The 19,582-nt window shown below is 46.4% G+C and overlaps 2 protein-coding genes across 4 annotated transcripts in view; one reads left to right on the top strand and one right to left on the bottom strand.

Annotated features, from left to right (window-relative positions):
• The window catches only part of GGT5 (gamma-glutamyltransferase 5), a 37,009-nt gene extending 30,412 nt beyond the window's left edge, over positions 1–6,597 (top strand). For 2 of the 3 annotated variants that reach the window (XM_051633804.1, XM_051633803.1), the window contains exons 8-12: positions 589–791; positions 1,231–1,322; positions 2,106–2,215; positions 3,060–3,167; positions 3,399–6,597. In XM_051633804.1, coding sequence (XP_051489764.1) covers positions 589–791; positions 1,231–1,322; positions 2,106–2,215; positions 3,060–3,167; positions 3,399–3,545 — 660 coding nt within the window. In that variant the 3' untranslated portion in view covers positions 3,546–6,597. Of the gene's footprint in view, positions 1–588; positions 792–1,230; positions 1,323–1,985; positions 2,216–3,059; positions 3,168–3,398 lie in introns of those variants that run through there. The other variant, XM_051633805.1, reaches the window with a different exon arrangement.
• Positions 6,598–8,794: 2,197 nt separating this feature from the next.
• Positions 8,795–19,582, bottom strand: part of GGT1 (gamma-glutamyltransferase 1) — a 30,161-nt gene continuing 19,373 nt past the window's right edge. The window contains exons 3-13 of the mRNA XM_051633807.1: positions 19,078–19,205; positions 18,764–18,853; positions 17,707–17,899; positions 16,395–16,552; positions 15,380–15,529; positions 14,753–14,889; positions 13,700–13,887; positions 12,760–12,887; positions 11,820–11,932; positions 10,637–10,750; positions 8,795–9,628 (exon numbers count right to left, since the gene is read on the bottom strand). Of these exons, the coding sequence (XP_051489767.1) occupies positions 9,485–9,628; positions 10,637–10,750; positions 11,820–11,932; positions 12,760–12,887; positions 13,700–13,887; positions 14,753–14,889; positions 15,380–15,529; positions 16,395–16,552; positions 17,707–17,899; positions 18,764–18,853; positions 19,078–19,205 (1,543 nt within the window). The 3' untranslated portion in view covers positions 8,795–9,484. The remainder of the gene's footprint in view (positions 9,629–10,636; positions 10,751–11,819; positions 11,933–12,759; positions 12,888–13,699; positions 13,888–14,752; positions 14,890–15,379; positions 15,530–16,394; positions 16,553–17,706; positions 17,900–18,763; positions 18,854–19,077; positions 19,206–19,582) is intronic.

Below are 19,582 nucleotides of genomic sequence, written 5' to 3'. Positions count from 1 at the left end.
ACAGTGCAAAAGAACAGCCAGAGACACCCACAGCACTGGCAGCTTCTCCTATCCTGCTGCTGGACAGGGAGGAAGCAGGGAAGTCCATTTCCTACTTTAAAAAAATCCAACAACAAACCAACACCTGCATTGTCACCAGCTCATTTTAGCCTTTGTGCTAAGCCCTCAAACAGGCTGCCTATTGCCCAGACTGTCCTGCCTGCCAGCGCAACACTACTGTACCAAGTGGTGCTCTGACACCCTCCTTCTTTGCAGCCAGGCTTAGAACTGCTGCTGGCCAAAAGCAGTGCTGCTCAGCTGGCCAGGGCAGCAGCAGGCTTAGGCCAGTTACTCTGGCTGCAGTTTCTGCTCAGCTGCAAAGGTGGTGCTCACTTGCCTGGTAAGGATATGCACATGCTCATGCCAATGCTGAGGTGTCTCAATACTGAGCTGGTTTCATTCTCTGTGCTGAGAGCAGCTTGGGGTTTCAGGCTGGGGCCAAATGCTGCCTGTGCAAGTCCTGAGCTCTGACTCCCCCAGGCTTCCTTGTGCCCAAAGACATACATGTGCTTTGGTGACACAAGCTCAGTGTCCTTGCTGTGACTGCAGGTGACTGTGGGGACCATGCTGTCTGACAAGATCACCAAGCTTGCCAGAAGCCGAATAGATGACAAGGGTGACCATCCACTCAACCACTACAACTTGTTTGAGTCCATCTACAACAGCAGATACAAAAGTAAGGGCACAAGCCACATCTCTGTGCTCGCTGCAGATGGCAGTGCTGTGTCCGCCACCAGCACCATCAACTACCCGTGAGTAGCCAAGGGCTTGGTAACTGAGTCACACAGGCCACGTATCGGCTTCACAGGGAACGTGCAGAGACTCTTTACCAGAAATGTAAAACCTTTGGGCCTCACAGATTTAGGCAGACTCTTAACTTGTGAATGCCTTTTTCATGTGACAGCGAAGGCCTTTAGCATCAGTCCAAAGGAATGTCGCAGGTCACGAAGATGCAGCAACTTGCTGAGCTCTGCTGAATTTCTGTGAGCTGGGCAAATCCCCACGTCCATTACTAACAGGGAGCTTGTCCCTGGCTCCAGCACATTAGCACAAAAACCTTTTGGACACCCTGGCTGGGGCAGTTGCAGGCTGGGAGGAGACAGGGGTAACCCGCACGGTGCCACGTTCAGTTAATGTCACCCATCATAGGGTGGTCACTAAAAGGCTGCTTCTTCCCTCCCTCCCCTGCAGGTTTGGCTCCTTTGTGTATTCCAACCAAACTGGGATCATTTTAAATAATGAACTCGCTGATTTCTGCATAGCAAACAGAAGCATCAAAGCAGGTGAGCATTCTCACCCTCAAAATAAGACACAGGGCCAGGAGATGGATGTGCAGGCTGTGTACAAGTGGGCAGGGACTATCTGTAAACTGCAGGTACTCTTTCCTTTCGTAGGTCTGGATAAGAGGAAGTTTGGTTCAGATTAACAGGGGATAAAGCCCTATCATATGTCTGTGTCTGCTCACATAAGCCCTTCCATGGAAACGTGGGAGCTTTGATTTCTCACCAGGGAAATCTTGAAGAAGCTAATGACTGATTGATGGGGAGGGAAGAACTGAAGAAGCTGCTGCTAAGACAAGCTTGCTCACTTTTTAGATTTATCTAAAAAACTATGTAGTTGCATGCAGAGTTGGGAAATGCCATAAACTTACACTGAGGTCTGTAACACAGACGTGCTGATGACATTAGCTCTGTGAAATAAGCCATCCCTGATGGTCTGCTGAGAGAGGACATCAGCACTGTGATGGCAGGATTGATGCTAATGGTTGCTCCACTGGGCTGAATGAGTTGCAGCAAGTCCTGAATGCTTGTAGGATGCCCTGTTCTGCACCAAGAGATGCTTCCTATTTAGCCTGTGCCATAAAAGTCCAGGTTTCCTGTAAGATGGGGTCTCAGCACAAGGAATTTGGTTTTCTGGAAGACTAGCTCTTTTTTTCTCTTCTTGAGGAATGAGCAGCACCTTCGTTTGCCACAGGAATACAAGAAGGGTGAGGTAGATGAACTCCTGTGTCTCTCCAGCCCCCTTAACAGCCACATGGGAGGAATAATACTCTGCCTCTGCTCTAGGAGAGAAGCCTCCCTCAGCAATGGCACCTTCCATCCTCATCTCCAAGACAGGAGACATGCTGGTGATCGGAGGAGCAGGTGGGGCCTGGATTACCAGTGCTACTACCATGGTGAGTGAACAGGTACCACACAGCAATACCTCCCACTGAGCAAGGGGAGAAGACACTGCCCTGAGCAGAAGGACTTGGCTTGTGCTGGTGTGTGGAAGGCAGCAGTGAAGAGGGCCCATGCAGACTCAGTCTATCCTCACCTTGCCTCTAGCAATTGTGTGGCAAGTGCCTGCTGCTTCTGTCTGGTTTAATCAAATAGCAAGTTCAGGAAGTTATTGGAAGAGAGGTATTACCCAAAACCTTGGGGCCCCAAAAATAAATTGGTAAGTTATATGATGGGAAGAAAACCAGAAAGCCACCACCACCCACACACACAGAGTAACAAATCTTAGTGAAAAAGAGCTTGCCAACACCTGAAGTGTAACAAACATCTTGTCCAGTAATCGAGAAATTAAAACAGATAAGACCACAAGAGGAAAAAGGAGACTTCTTTTTTTTCCTTCACATTTCTTCAACTGGAGAGAAGTGTGGGAAGGAGTCCATGCTAGAACCTGATCTGAAAACAGAAAGGACAACCACCAGTAGAAAGACACAAGATCCATCAGTAGCTACTGAATTCAGGGACACCATTTTGGCTCAGGGAAAGCATTCAGGTAAGTAAAATTGTGTGTTCACCTGTTCATACACTTGCCCTGGGCATCTGCCATTGGTGACCATGAAGACAGGAGGCTAGGCTAGCAGGACTTCTCGTTTGACTCTCTGCAGCCTCTCTTCCAGTCCAGGTTTGCCCCACCCTGCAGGCAGGATTTACAGGGGAGCTGGTCTGCCTTCTCACCAGTGCAGGGGACTCCACGTTCTAATTCAGTCTCTCCAGCCAGTCAGGGATGGGTTTGTTTCATTGCAGGCCATTATAAACAAGCTGTGGTTTGGCTATGACTTGGAACATGCCATTTCAGCTCCCATCATGCATGCTGAAGGTGACAAGATTCTGTTTGAGACACGCTTCAGTGAGGTGAGTGGCCTTGCTTGGATCTTCTTGTCTTCTCACGCTGGTGAGAAGGAGATTGTTTTTGTAACTCTCCTGGACAATCTGTATTTTGCTTCTAGCTAACCTCCTTCTTGCTTAAATCTCATGTTCTCAACCTAACCCCATACACATGTCCTTCATTTTCACACCTGGTAACACCAAGACCTCAGGCCCCTGCCCCATTCACTCCATTTCCCTTTCTCTTTCCCCCCACAGGAGATTAGGAGTGGCCTGCTGAGAAGAGGACATAAAGAAAAGGAAGCTACATTTGCAATGAATGTTGTGCAGGGAATTTCCAAGGAAGGAAAATGCATCTCTGCTTACTCTGATAAAAGGAAGATGGGGAAATCAGCTGGGTATTAGCTTGCAATGCCATTACAACACACAAACCCACAGGAGGTAACGAGATTCAGAATATGCTGTGGCTTGGACGTGCCAATGTTGCCTGTGCCCATCAGGGTGCCTGCTAAAGTACACCTAATTCCAGCAGACTGCAAGTCATCCTCAGACAATTCAAGGACAGGTCAGCCAGCCTTGTTTAAAGTTACACCCCCCATTACTTATGTGATATATGGAAAATCTTACTTCTTCAGCACATCAACTATTCCAAATAAGATAATACAAAGTGGGAAAGGAAAATTGGTCCAAACCCCACAGGGAACACCAAAATGACCTGTATCTTCCATTCCTGCTGGAGAGTCTCAGTTAAGAGCAGAATTGGTTTATTTCAGGCTGTTGCCACAATAAGCTTATTAATGCACAGGGGCTCAGCAATGTGAAATGAGTAACTGTTTTGGTTACAAGGATCACAAGAAGTATCTGTAGGGCCAGGGGCTTAAAATCTTAAGCATCCACTCTTTGGAAAGGGAAGAGAGTAAAACTCCACACTCTTCCTCTTAGTTTCCCCAGCCAAAGAGTCCCCACTGTTCCCTGAGGTGGCAGATGAAATCAGTGCACCACAGCACAAGTCTGCTGCACTGCTACTCTGCCTTGGGGATGCAGAGGACCCCACGAGCTCAGAGTAACAAAGCCAAACCTTCCTTCAACCCTTACACACCAGTAACTTTTAGAATAAGCCTCCCATGAGGTGCTGTGAATTCCCTGCTTTTGCGATGGACAGGCTTCAGCTTAACTCCCTGGAGTCACCTCTCCCTGTGATAAGAGGTGTCTCAACCTCTGCCAGTTCTCCTTCCTCAATGCCTGCAAAAGAGAAATCATTTGGGCAGGCAGGTGAGGATTGGAGGGGAAGAGCTGTTGGTTTTGGGAGCTTCAAAACTTCCTCCAAAGTGCAAAGGATACATGATGAGAAGATTTCAGTTTTAGCCATGAACTCAGCCTGGCTGGGCAAACCCCAGGACTGTTCAGAAGTGATACAGACTATCAGACACTAGCAGAATGTTCTTCTCCCATAGCCTAAGGACATGCTCCAACTCCCTATTTACCACAGCTGGTCTCTGGTGTTCCCTTAAGATCACGAGGAAGCAGGACTAGTTAAGAACCACTGCAGTGAGAGAAAACTTCTCTCTGACTAGAGACCTGAACTCAGTCACCTAGATGCAAAAAGTCTTCTGCAGTTACTCCATCACCTTGCCCTTGCTCAAAACAGCCAACATTTAAGAAAAAAACACCACAAAAACTCCCAAACTCCAAAGCTCTTCTTACATACCCAGAGGCAAGTTCCTGTGATCCCCTGTACTTCCCTATGGGCACAGACAGTATTGTGTGTGTGCGCGCGTGTGCGTGCGTGTTCCTGGAAGGGAAGCCAAACCAAAGCAAGGCAGTAGCAGAGCCCTCTCCCTTCACTTTTGTTCTTACCTTACACACAGCCCATAGTATTCCTAGTACACAAATAAATCTCTCTGTAAACACCATAACAAATACTGGAGCACATGCTATTAAAAAACCAAAACGAGTCCATCCACACACACCCTTGCAAAGAAGGCCAGATAGGCTTTAAGCCTCTGTTCCCACCCATGAATTCTGTCCAGTAAAGCCATTGATCTGCTGATATCTCAGCCTTCAGCTGCATTTTAATGATGGCCTGAGTGAAGATGACTAGAGCCAGGCATGTGCTTTCCATCAGAAATTGTACACTAAGTACTATAATGCAACCACAGCTGTATCAGAGCTTAATGATAATGTATTCCTAAGTTACCAGATCATAACCACAAGCATTTCATCATGCAGATGAAATACAAGTTATGTATGTATGAGCCAGCTCCATACACTGTCCCCTGCTACTTTGCCTCCAAGTGGAATTTCTCTTACATCCCCATGCTCAGTAAGGACTACTGTTTTTTTCCCACCAGGGCTTCTTACTCGTGCCACAGAAGTGGCCCAGCACCCAGTCAGACAGCACTGCAGTACTGCTGAATGTGAACAGAAACAGGGAATAAGCCTAAAAACTTTGGGGTGGCAATATTTATGTTAATTTGGAAGGGATTACACTGAGGTTTATTGGCAATCATTCCATCTCTATAATTTGCTGAAGTTTTCTACTTTCATTAACTCTCTTACCTCAGCTACCAGTTCCTGGCTCCGCTAGTTCTCATGTCAGAAATAACATCCCAGTTGCAGATGTCACAAGGGAAGCACTTAAGGGCACCAGACACTATCTGCAGCTCAGATTTCAGGACCAGAAGGACTAACTTGATTGCATGCTGGCTTTGGCAAGATCCAGTTATTGCTAGCTAGTCCAACTGAGCTTAGAGTTTACAAAAAGCAACTGTGAATGTCACTGGCTGGAGACTCGAGAGCAGCTCTTGTGTCCCTTTTAGGCTTTGGGGCAGCCCTCAGCAGTGCCCTGAGCCACACTCCCATCATGTTTTGCTAGCAGAAACTGAAGCCACCAAGGAACTAAGCCTCCACTTACCTTCACTTCTGACATACATGACATAGGGTAAAGCACACCTCAGTAACCCAGCCTATCACCTTTCCAGTGCACTAGTATCACAGCTACTTCCCACCACAAAGACATGGGAATATTATCTGTAGTCCAGCACTCACTGCAATTTAACTACTTTGCTACTAACATTGAAACTGAGCCAACTAAGCAGTTTTAAAACCCATCACAGCTTTAACATGTAAGACAGAAAGTAATGTGCGTGCAGATCTCTCACTGCAGCGGAGACTTCCAGTCTTGTAGCCCTCCCTAGCAAAATATCTGAAGCTGAGGGACTGGACCTCCCTTAGCACCTCTGCTCTTGCCCCACCACCTCGTCACTGCTGCTGAAATTTGCTTGAGTCAAGGGCCTCCCAGTTTGGTCTTTCCCCATTCTTGCTCATGCCCACAAGAGAGCATTATTTTTGTACTTAGGCAATTCACATGGACTTTTAAAGCACCACTGTACAGAGGATGCTCTATTTTCTAATGAATTCTTTAAATTATATTTTTAATAAAGTGTTTTTAAACATGTCTCGGAATTTCTCTTCTAAACACACAAGCAGTGGTTTGAGAGAGGACTTTGACTCAAGTGTTCCCAGCAGGAATAGTTCATTCTGGAGACTCAATACACTGCTGAAGAAACTGAAGGACTTTGCAGGAGACTCATGTACCACTTGTCTCACAGTTTGACTTTGGCAATTCCCTGTAGCCCTTCCAGAGGCTGGACAGTTGCCAAAAGAAAATTGTGGTAATATTAAACTGAAGAATTGGGGCAAGACGTGAACCCCCCAGTTCATGGCCAGTTTACCTTTTAATAGTGCAGCTCCTGTTCTCCACACCCTGCACTGTGTCCAGCAGGTTACACTAAGACATTACATCTCTGCTCAGCAGCAGAGGAGGGAGGTGGGTGCATTCCAGGGGATGGGATCTGAGCAGGAAGTTTTTTCTTGTACCTGAAACATTCAGACAAGCTGACTGGCCTGCAGGGTGTAACCAGGAGGTTTAACAGTGTGAACCACTGACTGGCATCTGCCTGTTGATCAGCGTCACTGCAACGTGAGCAGCAGAATGTGGTATCAAAGCAGGTGGCAGAAGCACATGCCCTCTGCACAGATACGGCCAGATGAGATACAGATATTACAACATGCAGAAATATTACAAGATTTTTTAAAATATAGCATGTAAGTACAAGCCTCACGTCAGTTTACTTTTAACAAATCCATCCTTTGTAGTGATGCTGCTAAAACAAACAAAGACAAAAAATCCATTTCTGCAGCGAGTCAAGAAACCAAATGCATTTATAAGAACAGTTTTCAACAGAAGTGTTTCTAGCCATGGCAAAATCTGAGCTTTCCATACAGGAAGTTTTGTAACATAGGTTATAAATAATAGGGGCATTTTCTGACCAGCCAGAAGAAATTAAGCAACATAAGTGAAGCGTTCGTGCGGTGCCACGAGCTGCTAGAAGAGCCCAGCAGCAGTAACTCAAGCTGGTTTCAGAAAGCATGTTTGTCTTAACAGCCATTTCCCAGAAATCAGTTACCTTCCAGTTTCAAAGCAGAAGATTTTCTGATGCACTCCAGACCAACTACAGTGACTGTAAGGTTTCAAGATCTTATTTTGCTGTGCAATAATTTTGTCTGTTTCTCAGATCACACTTGGCCAAGAAAAAGCTCAGCCAGCTAGCCCTAAGTCCCAAGGGCCAGGGACTTTGAACACCTGATGCTGTTCCATACATAAACTTTATCAAAGCTTCCTAAAATGTCCTAAAACTGGGTTTAAATAGCAGCCTGACACTCAGAGGCATCTACCATGAAATTACAAGAAATACAAAAGTCAGTCTCAGTTCAGTGATAAAAGGATACAGATTTGGCCCGAAACCAATCTCAGTCTTAAAGGAATACAACAACTCTAGACTAATTACAATCACTGCCTTAGTTGCACCTAACAACATCACCAGGAGCAGCTCAGAAAAAGCAGCACACAGCACATCTCAGGCAACTCCTGGTAAAAGCCACTCATTTAGTGGGAGTGATATAAGCAAAGTTGTGACACTCTGATTTAAGCACAATCCAGCTATCACATTATTCCTTGAAATTAGCCTCTGCTCAATTCCAGAAACTACTGGCAGAGAGAGGGTGTCTGATGCCTAAAATGTCAATCTTCCATTTTCTTGTCAAGGCTCTCTGCTTGGTGAGGTTCTTACACAGTGATGGGAAGTTTCAATAAGTGAAACGGGTAAGTTCAGTTACTGCTGCTTTTGTTTCAAGGATTTCATAAACATCCCTGGAACCTGACAACATCCTGGAACATTCAGTTTTGATCTTAGGCTAAATTTATCTGATGTGTTATATTAGTCCATGCTGGTAGGTCCACCAAAACCCCTTCATGCACAGGTACAGACACTCTTAGCTATTCCATAGCAGATACAGATTTCTGAGAGGTCATCAACTGTCTGATTAATGGTAACTTACCTTCAAACAGGAGTAGCTGAAGTGTGTCCTTCTTTAGAAATTTCATTTCCTCAGACTGTGGTGTTTCAGGCCTGCAGTATGATGTGGTAAAAAGCAAACTGGAAATAAACAAGCTTTTGGATATTTAAGTTTTTTTTTTACTCATAGCTTCATCAAAGGAGTGAACAAAAAAGAAAAATCTCTGGAGGGCTTCTCTCCCACAGACTCTCACCATCCCTTTTGGCAGTAGGAAGTGTGCAGGCAAGAAAAATACCTGACTCCGTATGTATTTATTTTAATTGTGCTCAGAGTTTTACAAGTAGCATCTTCCCTTTAGACCTCAACAGACATATAAAAAAGTTTGAAGCCACTTCCCCATTTACCCACTGATCTCCAATAATCAACTGAAGTGAAAAGCAGAAACATCTTTTGTTAAAAGACTGGTGAGTTTGTGAAGGATTGTCCCAGCCTAGAGCTGGGCTTCCTGCTATGGCACGGATCTATCAGGTTGTAACTTAGAAAACCCAGTCCCCAGAGTCCCTTAACTCCCATCTACTCAACAGGAAACAAATCTCTTCTCTAGAGGTGACAGGGACATTCCCAGTAGCTGACAATGTGCAAGGGAAACAATTCCTGCGGCCTGGATGAGCTGGACCTTCTTCAGAAACTGGGTACTCGATCTATCTTCATGGGATGGAGAGGAGGCAGGGAACAAACTCTTCAAGGCAAAACAGACTCTTCAAGTAAGTACTGCATGTCCTGGTAGACATGCCTGTCTAAGCAGACTGCTGTGGCATGAGGCACTGCGGTCATGGCTGTAGAGAATTGTCCCAGCTCTGTCACTAGAACCACAGGTAAACTTGTTCTCTTTCCTGTGAGAAGTCCCTGAGTTGCAGACCTAAAGGATCTTCCCCCCAAACACACTTCAGTGTCACTAGACCACTGAAAAAAGGAGCCGAGCCAGGTCAGTAGCCTGCAGGGAAGCCACCTTTCCGGGAGTCGGAGGCTGCAGCCCATCCTTCCTCTGTCCTGAGGATGGCCTGAACAACCGCTCCAGTGCTCACCCGCGTGGTGTCGTGTTTCCTCTTCTTCAGTTGCTCTTCTATACCCTGGAATGCAGAAGCCAGTCAGGACAAGAGGAGAGAGCAACTGCACACGTGCTGTCGTCTGCAACCACCCAAGCGTTCTGCGCCTGTATCAGGCAGGTCTTGTAAGAAACTACAGGCTGCTCCTCTTCCCTTCGCTTTCTGGGATGCCCTGCTTTTGGAGAAGTGGAATTGAGAAGCATTTGCGGTGCTCAGCATTGGCTACCAACACTACTCCTGGTCACAGAGCATTCTGCCTCAGATATTCATATACCAGCAGCAAGAACTGATGGATCCTGTTTGGGAATGGCGGAAACACTTGTAGAGCACAGGGCATCCCCCTGGTGCAGGCAGATATCTCTACTGTTACCTTAATAAGAAGCTTATCAAAGGAGGATCTTCTGGATAGTTTGATGAAGAAAACTGTCTGATGTAGGAACACTCTCCCTAATGCAGAGACGTGGGATGAGTTATGTACAAAGACATCTGTCTCAGGCCTCTGGGATGTGTAATTCCTCAGGGTGAATGAAGCTGCCAGCTCAGGTGAGGGGTATGCAGAGTGAGGCAGATCCTGCCATCAGCTCTCAAACTGACAGTGCTGAACAGAGACCTTTACCACGAACATAGTTTCATGTTTGTTCTCAGGTCCCTTGCTCTCATCCTCCCTTGCTAGCTCTGCACCAGCTCTTCAGGATTCATCAGGAGGTTGCACGACAGCTCAAGAGTTCCCTGAGAGTCCCTGCTGGACAGTTTGGAGCCTGATGAGGTTTGCTACTTTCCAAGTCCTTTGAGCCAAACTACATTTCAAGAAAATACCCACCTGACTCAGATGTAGGTCACTAACCCATGTGACTGAGACTAAAGGCACACTTCATTGTGACAAAATACTTCACCTGTACCAGTTTTAATACTGCTCACCTAGGAACATTTGGCAAACCCTCATGATCTTCCACAAGTGTGTGCCTTCCCAACACGAGGAACCCAACACCATACAAGAAATTCACACATACCCCAGACTCTAGCTAGACAAACCTCCTCTATTTGCTGCTCCAGCTCCGTGATATTGGGAAACAGCTGATCATGAATTCTGGGCTCCTCCACTGCTTTCTTCACATCATAACCAAACCAGATGGAATTGATGATTGCCTGTGAGAAGCAAAAAGGCTAAATGTTAGTTACTTGTCTTCAGGGAGACCTGACCCTTGCAGCAACAGAGGCAGAGATGTCTGAAGGATGTTCACCAGAAAGCAGAGTTTCTGGTTCCTGCTGCTTTCAGAGGCCCCTCTCTTGGCTAAGCAAAGCACAGGCACATTGCAGCAAGTCAGCTTGTATATTAGGGTTCCCACACAGAGAGACCCTGACTTACCAAAATTAACACAGCAAAAGGATCAGATCCTCAAGCTATTGCAGTTGGGTTTATGCTGCTGAGATCAAGCTAGTACAGCTTAGTTAGACACACAGCAGTCACCTCAGCAAACACTAACCTTCCAGCTGCTGTGCAACCCATTTCCTTAAATCTGGCTCGTCTCTACCTGCTGAAATTGTGCAAGTGAAAATAGCCTCAAGATCAAGAGCTTAGAAAGCTGCTTGTAGCAGTTTTTATGGAGACTTCTCCTCTGCCTCAGCCAGAAAGCAAGATCCAGCCTGGTGCTCTGTACTGCTGTGTCTGCTGGCACAGGAGACAGTTTTCTTAAGCAAGCAGTTCTGATCTAGCTGGGCCTTTGAGTGGCTGCCACAGCTGCTCCCAGAGAGCCTGCCTGGCAGATGGCCTGACACCAAGCCTGGCCTAAGTTCTTACTTAGCTTCTCTGTGTGACTTTTATCCAAAGTTTACTATGTTGGAATGACTATAAACCAGTATGGCTCTAAGTCAGATAGAGACTACTTCACGGAATCCAGAGAGCAGAGGTCAAAGCTTCACTGAAGTCACCAATTATCTCCAAGTGGTAAGAACAACTTGCCAAAGGAGAAGACCTGGAGTCACTGAAGGGAGTAATTTCAGAGGCCCTTTGTAGCTCTGGCAGGAGTCAGCATTGGAGGTCTGGCCCTCATAAGGCCAGGCAGGAACTGTCCTTTCAGGCCCCTGGCCCACAGCAGGGAGCCACAGTCACAGGCACATCACAAGTGGAGACTTGAGCCCCTCACCCCAAACACTGCCTCTCCCCCACCTTTTTTTGCCTCAGTCTTGTCCCTCACTTGCCCGTATCATCACATACCAGTGCTGTTGCTGTGGTTATTTTCGTTCCTCCAGAAGCACCAACCACCATCCTGACCTTTTTCATTTTATCCACCAAGATGGAAGGGCACATAGAAGACACTGGCTGTTTACCTGTTGGGGACACAGATCCAACAGAAGCTCAGCTTTCCACACGTAGCTCACAAACTGCCAGCTCCTGCTCCTTGTCTAAACCCAGTGCCTCAGTGTCCACCTTTCTGACTCAGCTCATGTGTCTCATTCAGCCCCTATACCCTGCAGCCATCTCTTTCCTGCTCCTACAATGCAACAATTAACCCTTGTCCTTCTCACAGAGCCTGAAGGTGCCCTTCTCCACAGTCCTGTCCTAGCTGGGGCTGTTCGTGATGCAGCTACCTCCCAAACACCACAGGACTTCCCTTCCTGTTCTTTCCCTTCCCTGTTCCTCTCCAAAGCAGAATCACAGCCTGCTTTAGCAGCAGTGACACAGGTCTGCAGGAAGAAGGGGTGGAGCAGGTACTTGAACTGAGTCTATCCATAGCTATCCTACAGCTCCTGAGGCAGCACAGGAGAAGGCTGGACAGTGCCATCAAACACACTGCAGGCAGTTGCTGCTGCTGCCTCCCTCTTAAAACAGTTCAAAGAATCTTTTGTAACGCCATGTCCTTTCACTTGGTATGTACTGAGCAGCCTGGGAAAGGATTTCTGGTTGTTGGAAGGAAGCATGTGCACACAAGAGTGTTTCTTTAGACAGCCTCTCCTCCTTCAGGATGCACCAGGGGGGGCTGATTGTGTGTTTCTGACAGGGATGCCAGGTGACTCACTTTCATCCCTGTCCTCTACAGAAAGCCCCAGATCTGGGGCAGATCACAGACGTGCTGCAGCCTACCTTGCAAACACCACAGCTTTCACATGCAAGATAGACGCAAAAGGCTGAGTCAGGAAGGTAGTTTTACAGCTACCTGGTGCTATGAAATTTGCTGGAGAAGGAGGGATCCCAAATCCATTGATTATGTAGGGTGAGCTGAAGTCATCCATCTCGTCATTAAAAATGATGCCACTCACGTTGGATCGTACATCAGAGCCAAAGCTAGACAAAAAAAAGTCAGTGTAGACACATCAAAACCAGAGCAAATCCAGAAGAAGAGACTGAGATGAATTACTGCAATCTGAAACCTGGGATTTGACTGGAGTAACTCCCTGCTCCCTCCTGTCATAAAGGACATTCTGTCACCCCTTGGGGGAAGGAAGCAGTTTATACTGTGAATACACAGGTACACATGGAAGAAAGGCAGCCCAGAGTCCTGCTGTACAGCTCCCCTGCAATGACCCCAAGGGGAAAAAAGAGTACAGCAGCTAAGAATGGCTACTTCCCCTTCCAGCAGGGCAGTACTGCACTCTATTCAGAGGCAGCACAGCTCAAAGGCTGCCACATTTGGGAATGACAGGGGTTTTGCTTAGATATGTCAAGCTGGAGACACTTTCTACGGGCAAAAAGAAGCTTCACCCCTCAGCCTAAGGCCATACATGTAGAACACAGCTCTTCCTGACAGTGCCCAAAGCCAAACACTGCAGTTCCAGGCCAGCTGCATTAGCTCAAATTCCTTCCAGATGCCTGGAAAATCAGAGCTGGCAGTAATACTATTGCTTATGAGAAGATACAGATGAAGTGAACGTTTGATGGATTTGTCAATCCAACATGAGTGCACATATCTTGACCTCTGACCCAACCACAGAGCGTTAAGAACTGACCTGCAAGCTCAGCAGAAGTACCATCAACAGTGCTACCCACCACCACCCCGCAGAGAGGTGACAGTTCAGGGATGTTTTATACCAACCACAGAATCACCACTAGGAAGATGGCAAAGACCTACATCATACAAGTAATGTCTGAGCTCATACTATTGGTTGATGGTGCTGGTGGCGGACACAGCACTGCCATCATCAGCCACAATGGAGAGGTGGGATGTACCGGCATTATCTCCAGTGTAATAAACTGGCTCATAGTAGTCAACTGGATGGGAGGTGTTGTCTGTGATTTTCCTCCGGAGACTATCGGCAAAGAACTCGGACGTCATGTTTCTTAATGCCTGTCAGAGAAATCCAATGCAGTTAATCAGCAGATTAAGTTTAAGAGACATGTAGTTATGAGGCTGATATCCAGTACTTCAGGCCACAGAAGAGTGGCAAATCCCAGCAGTGAGGCTATAGTTTTCCAGCGGGGGCCTTCCTCCTTCTTGAGAGATGGGCATTGTATCAAAGAGCATTTTAAGCAGTCACAGAAGCAGCTGTTACAATGCACCCCTTTGTGTAGGAAGTTAATCAGCATCCATTATTGTAGATCTCTGGAAAGCTGTCCTCAACACTGCTGTGAGGTGTAGGCAAGCAGTGCTACACTTGCTTCAGGGAGAAGAGGAGAGGGATCAGCTTGAGAGGACTAGACCAAGCCAAGCTCTGATCATTGTTCTGTAAGTTGCAAATGTGTGTCCATCAGGCTGGGCTAGGCTCAGATCCTGCTGCTCTTGAAGAGTCACAGAAGTAAAAGCACTGAGTGTGAAGCTAGGAAAAGCAGGGCTCCTGCCTCACCCCTTCCCACCTGTTGGTCCATTTACTACAGGCAGGACTGGAGAGCTATATGGATGCTGAGAATGTCATCTAATGAATAAGTCTTCAAAGACTATGAAAGTAGGGATGGTTAGCCATAAATATACTCAAATGCTACTGGTGATTTGAGGATTTTGCTTTTCCTTACAGCAGGAAGGTTTCCTCCATTTATATCACTCACTGCTCAGCCATGAGTCATGCTGGACTTGACATTCTGCTTCAGAGATATTTCAGTGCCTGACAACAGGAGGTGGCACAGAGGATCTCTGACAAAGTTTAGTCACCCAAAAACCAAGACATGTTCTGGTCAACCTTGGTGTTGCAGGAAAAAAAAAGGCTTTTGCCAAGTACCTCTGTGATGTCAACAAATTTTGGATCTCCCAGTAAGGTTCTTTTGGCGTAGGCAAAGCGAAAGGCCTCCACAATGCGGTGGTAAGTCAGACCTTTCTCCTCCACAGTTTTGATGCTGTCAGCAGTGAAATTATATCCTGGCAAGAGAAGACAAATGAATGTGAACACAAAGGAAAGTGCACTGCCAAAAACCTGTGTCAAATGGTATTATCTTGACACCCAGTCTCTGCAGAGATGCAGTCACTTGACTGTCCCAACCTTCGCATGGAGAACACAGGAGCTCTGGACAGTTTGAGCACTGTGGAAGTCATCAGAAGGATTTGTACTTGCAGAGGTGTTTTCCAAAGAAACCTCAAGTACAAGTTAGTTTCCACCCATGCAGATACCAGGGAAGTGCCCCAATAAGGAGCATATTTTTCCTCTTTCTTCAAGAAGGAAGGTGACATCTCTGAGTTTACAGCAGAAGATGAAATGCTTCTGCATCTCTGATTCCTCCTGGAGTCTCAGACTTCTCACCTGCTGGAGGGCTATCAAGGGATGCCCAGCTCTCTAAACAGAAGAAGGTGGTATCTTTGGAGCTCTCCCAGCTCCTGCTGCCTGTCAGGCACTGCTCAGTGGCATGCTCACCTTTCAGTATATTGAAGATGAGGGCTAGCACTGGCCCGCTTAGGGGGGCACTAGGTGTGTAGAGGGTAAACTCTCCAAGTGTGATCTGCATTGGATCTTCAATCACTGTTGCAGTGTAGTCCCGCAAGTCATCCAATGTGACAATGCCACCTGGAAAAGAGAAGGAAACTATGGATGTGGGTTTATGTGATCTCTGATGGGAAGAGGAGATAATACTGCATCACCACACATCACAGCAAGGACATGAGGGAACATAAACAAATCCAAAAAGTTGAAAGGTAAAGAAAGCAAAGATTGGTGTGCAGGAGATGAATTTATTCCTTGACAGATCCAGCTGAGGTTCAGACAGCCTAAGCCTGAAGTTGGGCTGATTTATGGCAGCCAAATATCTGGTGATCCATCTTTTTTTACAAAGGACACCAGTAACGTCAAACTAAAAGTCATTAAGAGTTTTTTTTACAGGAGCAGGATGCAGCTGTTGGGTACAGATGCTTTGTGCTACCCCACAAGCAGAACAATTTATGTGTTCCATTGCCTTTATATCAGAAGGGGGAAGACAGTAATTAACCATCACAAAGCCAGTCCATGACTTACATGAGGTTGACTGAACCTAGCCAATGCTAGCTAGTAAGGATAGAATACTATCACCATCTAGTGGCATCAAGAGATTAAACAAGCTCAGTTTACAGGACAATCTATGTGAGGCTTCATGTAGAAACTTGTTGGATTCAGGCTCTGTAAACAGCAGGTATCTACTAAGCTACATCCAGAAAAGCATAGCCTTGCTCGACTGTGCAGTACAGAAATGCACAGTGTATACTCTCCATTTCTGACTGAGTTTCAGACGCATCCCCTTCTCTTGGGTGTCCTGTTGCCACAGATCTCAGAGGCAGCATTTTGGGCAGCAGGCTTGACCCACGTCCAAGACTGCTGCAGGTCACCAGCTCCTCCCTTGATGCTCAGCCACAGCAGTCAGGCCACTCATGCTGTTTGGGACAGATGTCCTGTTTCTCACCTACACTGTGGATGTCATCGATGATCTGCTTTGCCAGGCTTCCTGTGTAAAAGGCATCTGCTCCTTCACTGGCTATAGTCTCGTATGTGTTGGCTAGTTTAGGCATCCTGATGATATCGCCCTCCTGCAGGATTTTCCCACCTCTGCAGAACACTTCACTAGCAGAGAAACGAGATTGAGAAGATCAGATCTGAGAGACAAGTTCAAAACTACGTGTACCTGTACCTGCTGACACAGTATTTGAGTGTTCATGCTACAGGCTTCTTGGAGAGAAGAGAAACCGCCTGAGTCATGACCTAGGGTTCCTGGTATCTTGCACTGGGACATAAAAGTGAAGAGTGGTTTCTGACCCGGGATTCCACATTGCTCAGAATTTTCTCAGTGAAGTCTGCAGGAGTGAGTGTTGACCTTTTTCACCAAGGCAGGCCACCCTCCCTACCTGCCCAAGGGGCCAACAACTGTCTCAAGATGCCCAGGAGGGGCCATAGTCCTTGAACTCATGCAGTTCTGTTCAGAGCACTGACTACAAAGCTATGAGGCTCAAAGCTTCCAGCGAGTCCAGGAGAATGTGTTTTGACCCGTTTGTCAGAGCACTGTGAGGCAGACATTTTCCTCTCTAGCTCCCTCATCATGGATGTGCTGCTGTGAACCTGCCAGATGGAAGTACAGGAGATAGGCCCAGGCTGCACATAGCAACTGGGTTGCAAACCAACCTGCAGTTGGCAGAGATTTTAAGGAAAAAAGAGGATTAAGCATGATCTCCAGCAGTGCTGGACTTAGACACCAAAGGTTTGACTGTAAGAGGAAGCAAAGGAGCATTTAACACCCTTCATGTTCACAGTCATTGCCAGAAGTGGATGGTCAGAGGGACTGCTTGAGGAAGGCTGACTGCAGGGTAAGAGAAGACCCAAATTTCCACTGCCTGACAGAAGACGAGATGTTCTAGGAGACTCTGAAATTGTCCCCAGTGCAGGTAAGATTAGTTTAGTGCACTTATAGCACAAGGAAAAGTGGGGATTTAGAAAATACATTGTCATCTGACATTTATCCCAGCATGTACTCTAATTCCACCTTTACTCAGACACATGGACTATACGAGTAGAATGTATCTCCCTTTAAAGGTCAGGACTGAATGTTCCTAAAACTGGCCACATGATTTAGCACCTTCAGGTCACTGGAGTAACATCAGCAGGTACAGTGAGTACAGTCACTGGAGGGACACTCCTCACAGATGCTACATTGCACAAACACAGCTAGCTAGGAAGCAGTTACGCCAAATTTCTCTGCACAGAAGAGCAAGAGCTCTACCTACCACAGTGAGGGATTGCTTTCAATTGCCTCCTCTCTTGATTTGATGGCTGCTGCAAGGCCTTTCCCAACAGGAAATCCTTCTCTCGCCAACTTGATGCTGGGCAGAAACAGGTCTTTCCATGCCAGTTTGCCATGACGTTTGTGAGCAAGTTCATACCCACGGATTTCTCCTGGAACAGCGATAGACCGTCCTCCTGGAGCAGATAAGGAATGTATTAGTCTTCCAGAGCAAGAAAAGGAGGAGATCAGTAGATAGCAGAGCAGGCTTCTCTGTCAGCACTGGTTTTAGGCAGGGGTTACATATACTATGACCAGCTCAGCTTATGCTTACAATGCTAACATAATTATTCTGCCTGACATTTATGCCTCCATGTTCTGCACTGTTGAAACACCTCTATCTTCTTGCTGGCAACTCAAGTTTTTTAGTCATTTCCACTGAGTAGACTCTGTACCAGAGAAAAGCTGCTCAGAACACAGAAGCTATCACAGCTGCCTGCAGTTTCCAGTCCTTCAGAGAACAGCACACTACAGTAAGAGGACACAGACCGTGCACATACTTAAGCAAAAAACTTTGTTGCCACATCATAACTGCAATTGCAATAGATTGATCACTATGTTGCACATGTTTGCTTCAATACTGTTTTTACTGGCATCTCCCAGAAGTTCCACACACTTCTCACACCCCTTCCAAGGTGCTGTTCCTCTGTGGTTACAGGAATGACCATGGAGAGAACTAGTTAGTATTTCTTTCTATTTGTTTAAATTGGAAAATACTTCCCTGAAAGGAAATTACTTCTCCTTCTCTGGAGACCCTGAACCAGCAGTTGAAACCACCACAAAGGGTATTTAGGGAGGACACTTGAACTGACAAGAACTAAGTTGATCCACAAAGACGTATTCAATGAGGTGGAAAGATGGCTGATATGGAACAGGTCATGCTCCGGGCTTTGAATTCACCTGCAATTTCACGGTGTGAAAGGCAGAAAGTGCTGAGGTGACCAAACAGTTTGAAGGATATTATTTTTAACTTCCACAGTTAAAAACAGTCTTTGCCATACCTTTCAGAGAGAGCTGTGTGTTGTTCCCAAACATGTCCTCTGATGCTCTTTTTGGAGCCACCTCTCTTGCATTAATGATTTCCGCTTTTCCTTTAATGACAGAGAAAGGAAGATAATGTTTAGCTCTGGACTCAACACATGGACAAGGTGTCTGCTGAAGAAGTCTGATCAATGTGAGCCAGTTTCTTAGCAATTATTTTGAGGACAGCATGTTCCCCCAAAGGCTGCGAGGGTCAGTCTTTTACCTTCACTCAGGTAGAATAAATCTTCTGATAAACAGTTCTCAAACTGTTCCAGATGTATATGGCCCTTACCTGTGCTGCTGTAGATGGTAAAGAAGAGGCCCCCTCCAATGCCCATGCTGTGAGCATTCATGAGTCCTACACAAAGCAGAGCTGCAATTGCAGCATCCACTGCTGATCCACCTTGCTGAAGGATGTCCCTGTGCAGCAGAAGAGAAGGCATCATATGGTGACATGTTACAGCATCTCAGCTACCTGAACAGTGGAGTCATCTCATCAGAGCAGCTATGACACATTCTCTAATGCACATTTGTTCACACCCAGTCTATGGGTTCCTCAGAAATAGGAAGTTTTGAGCTCCAGTCACCTTGGAGAATATATGCTAATGGTGGAGGTGCAGATCAGATCAACCCTCTTTAGAGATGCATCCAAACTAGCTTGAAAACACTGAGATGTGTCAAAGTACATTTGGGGACAGGCATCCCAGACACATTCATTACACATGAGAAATGACAATTCTCTGAGGAGCCAGAAATCTGCAGCACTTGCATCCAGGACTGGAGGATGTTTGACAAAT

The sequence above is a fragment of the Apus apus genome, chromosome 16, assembly GCF_020740795.1.
Source record: "Apus apus isolate bApuApu2 chromosome 16, bApuApu2.pri.cur, whole genome shotgun sequence".
In the NCBI taxonomy this organism is placed as follows: Eukaryota; Metazoa; Chordata; class Aves; order Apodiformes; family Apodidae; genus Apus; species Apus apus.
Note: the sequence above shows the minus strand (reverse complement) of the source record. Positions and strands in the feature narration are given on the sequence as shown.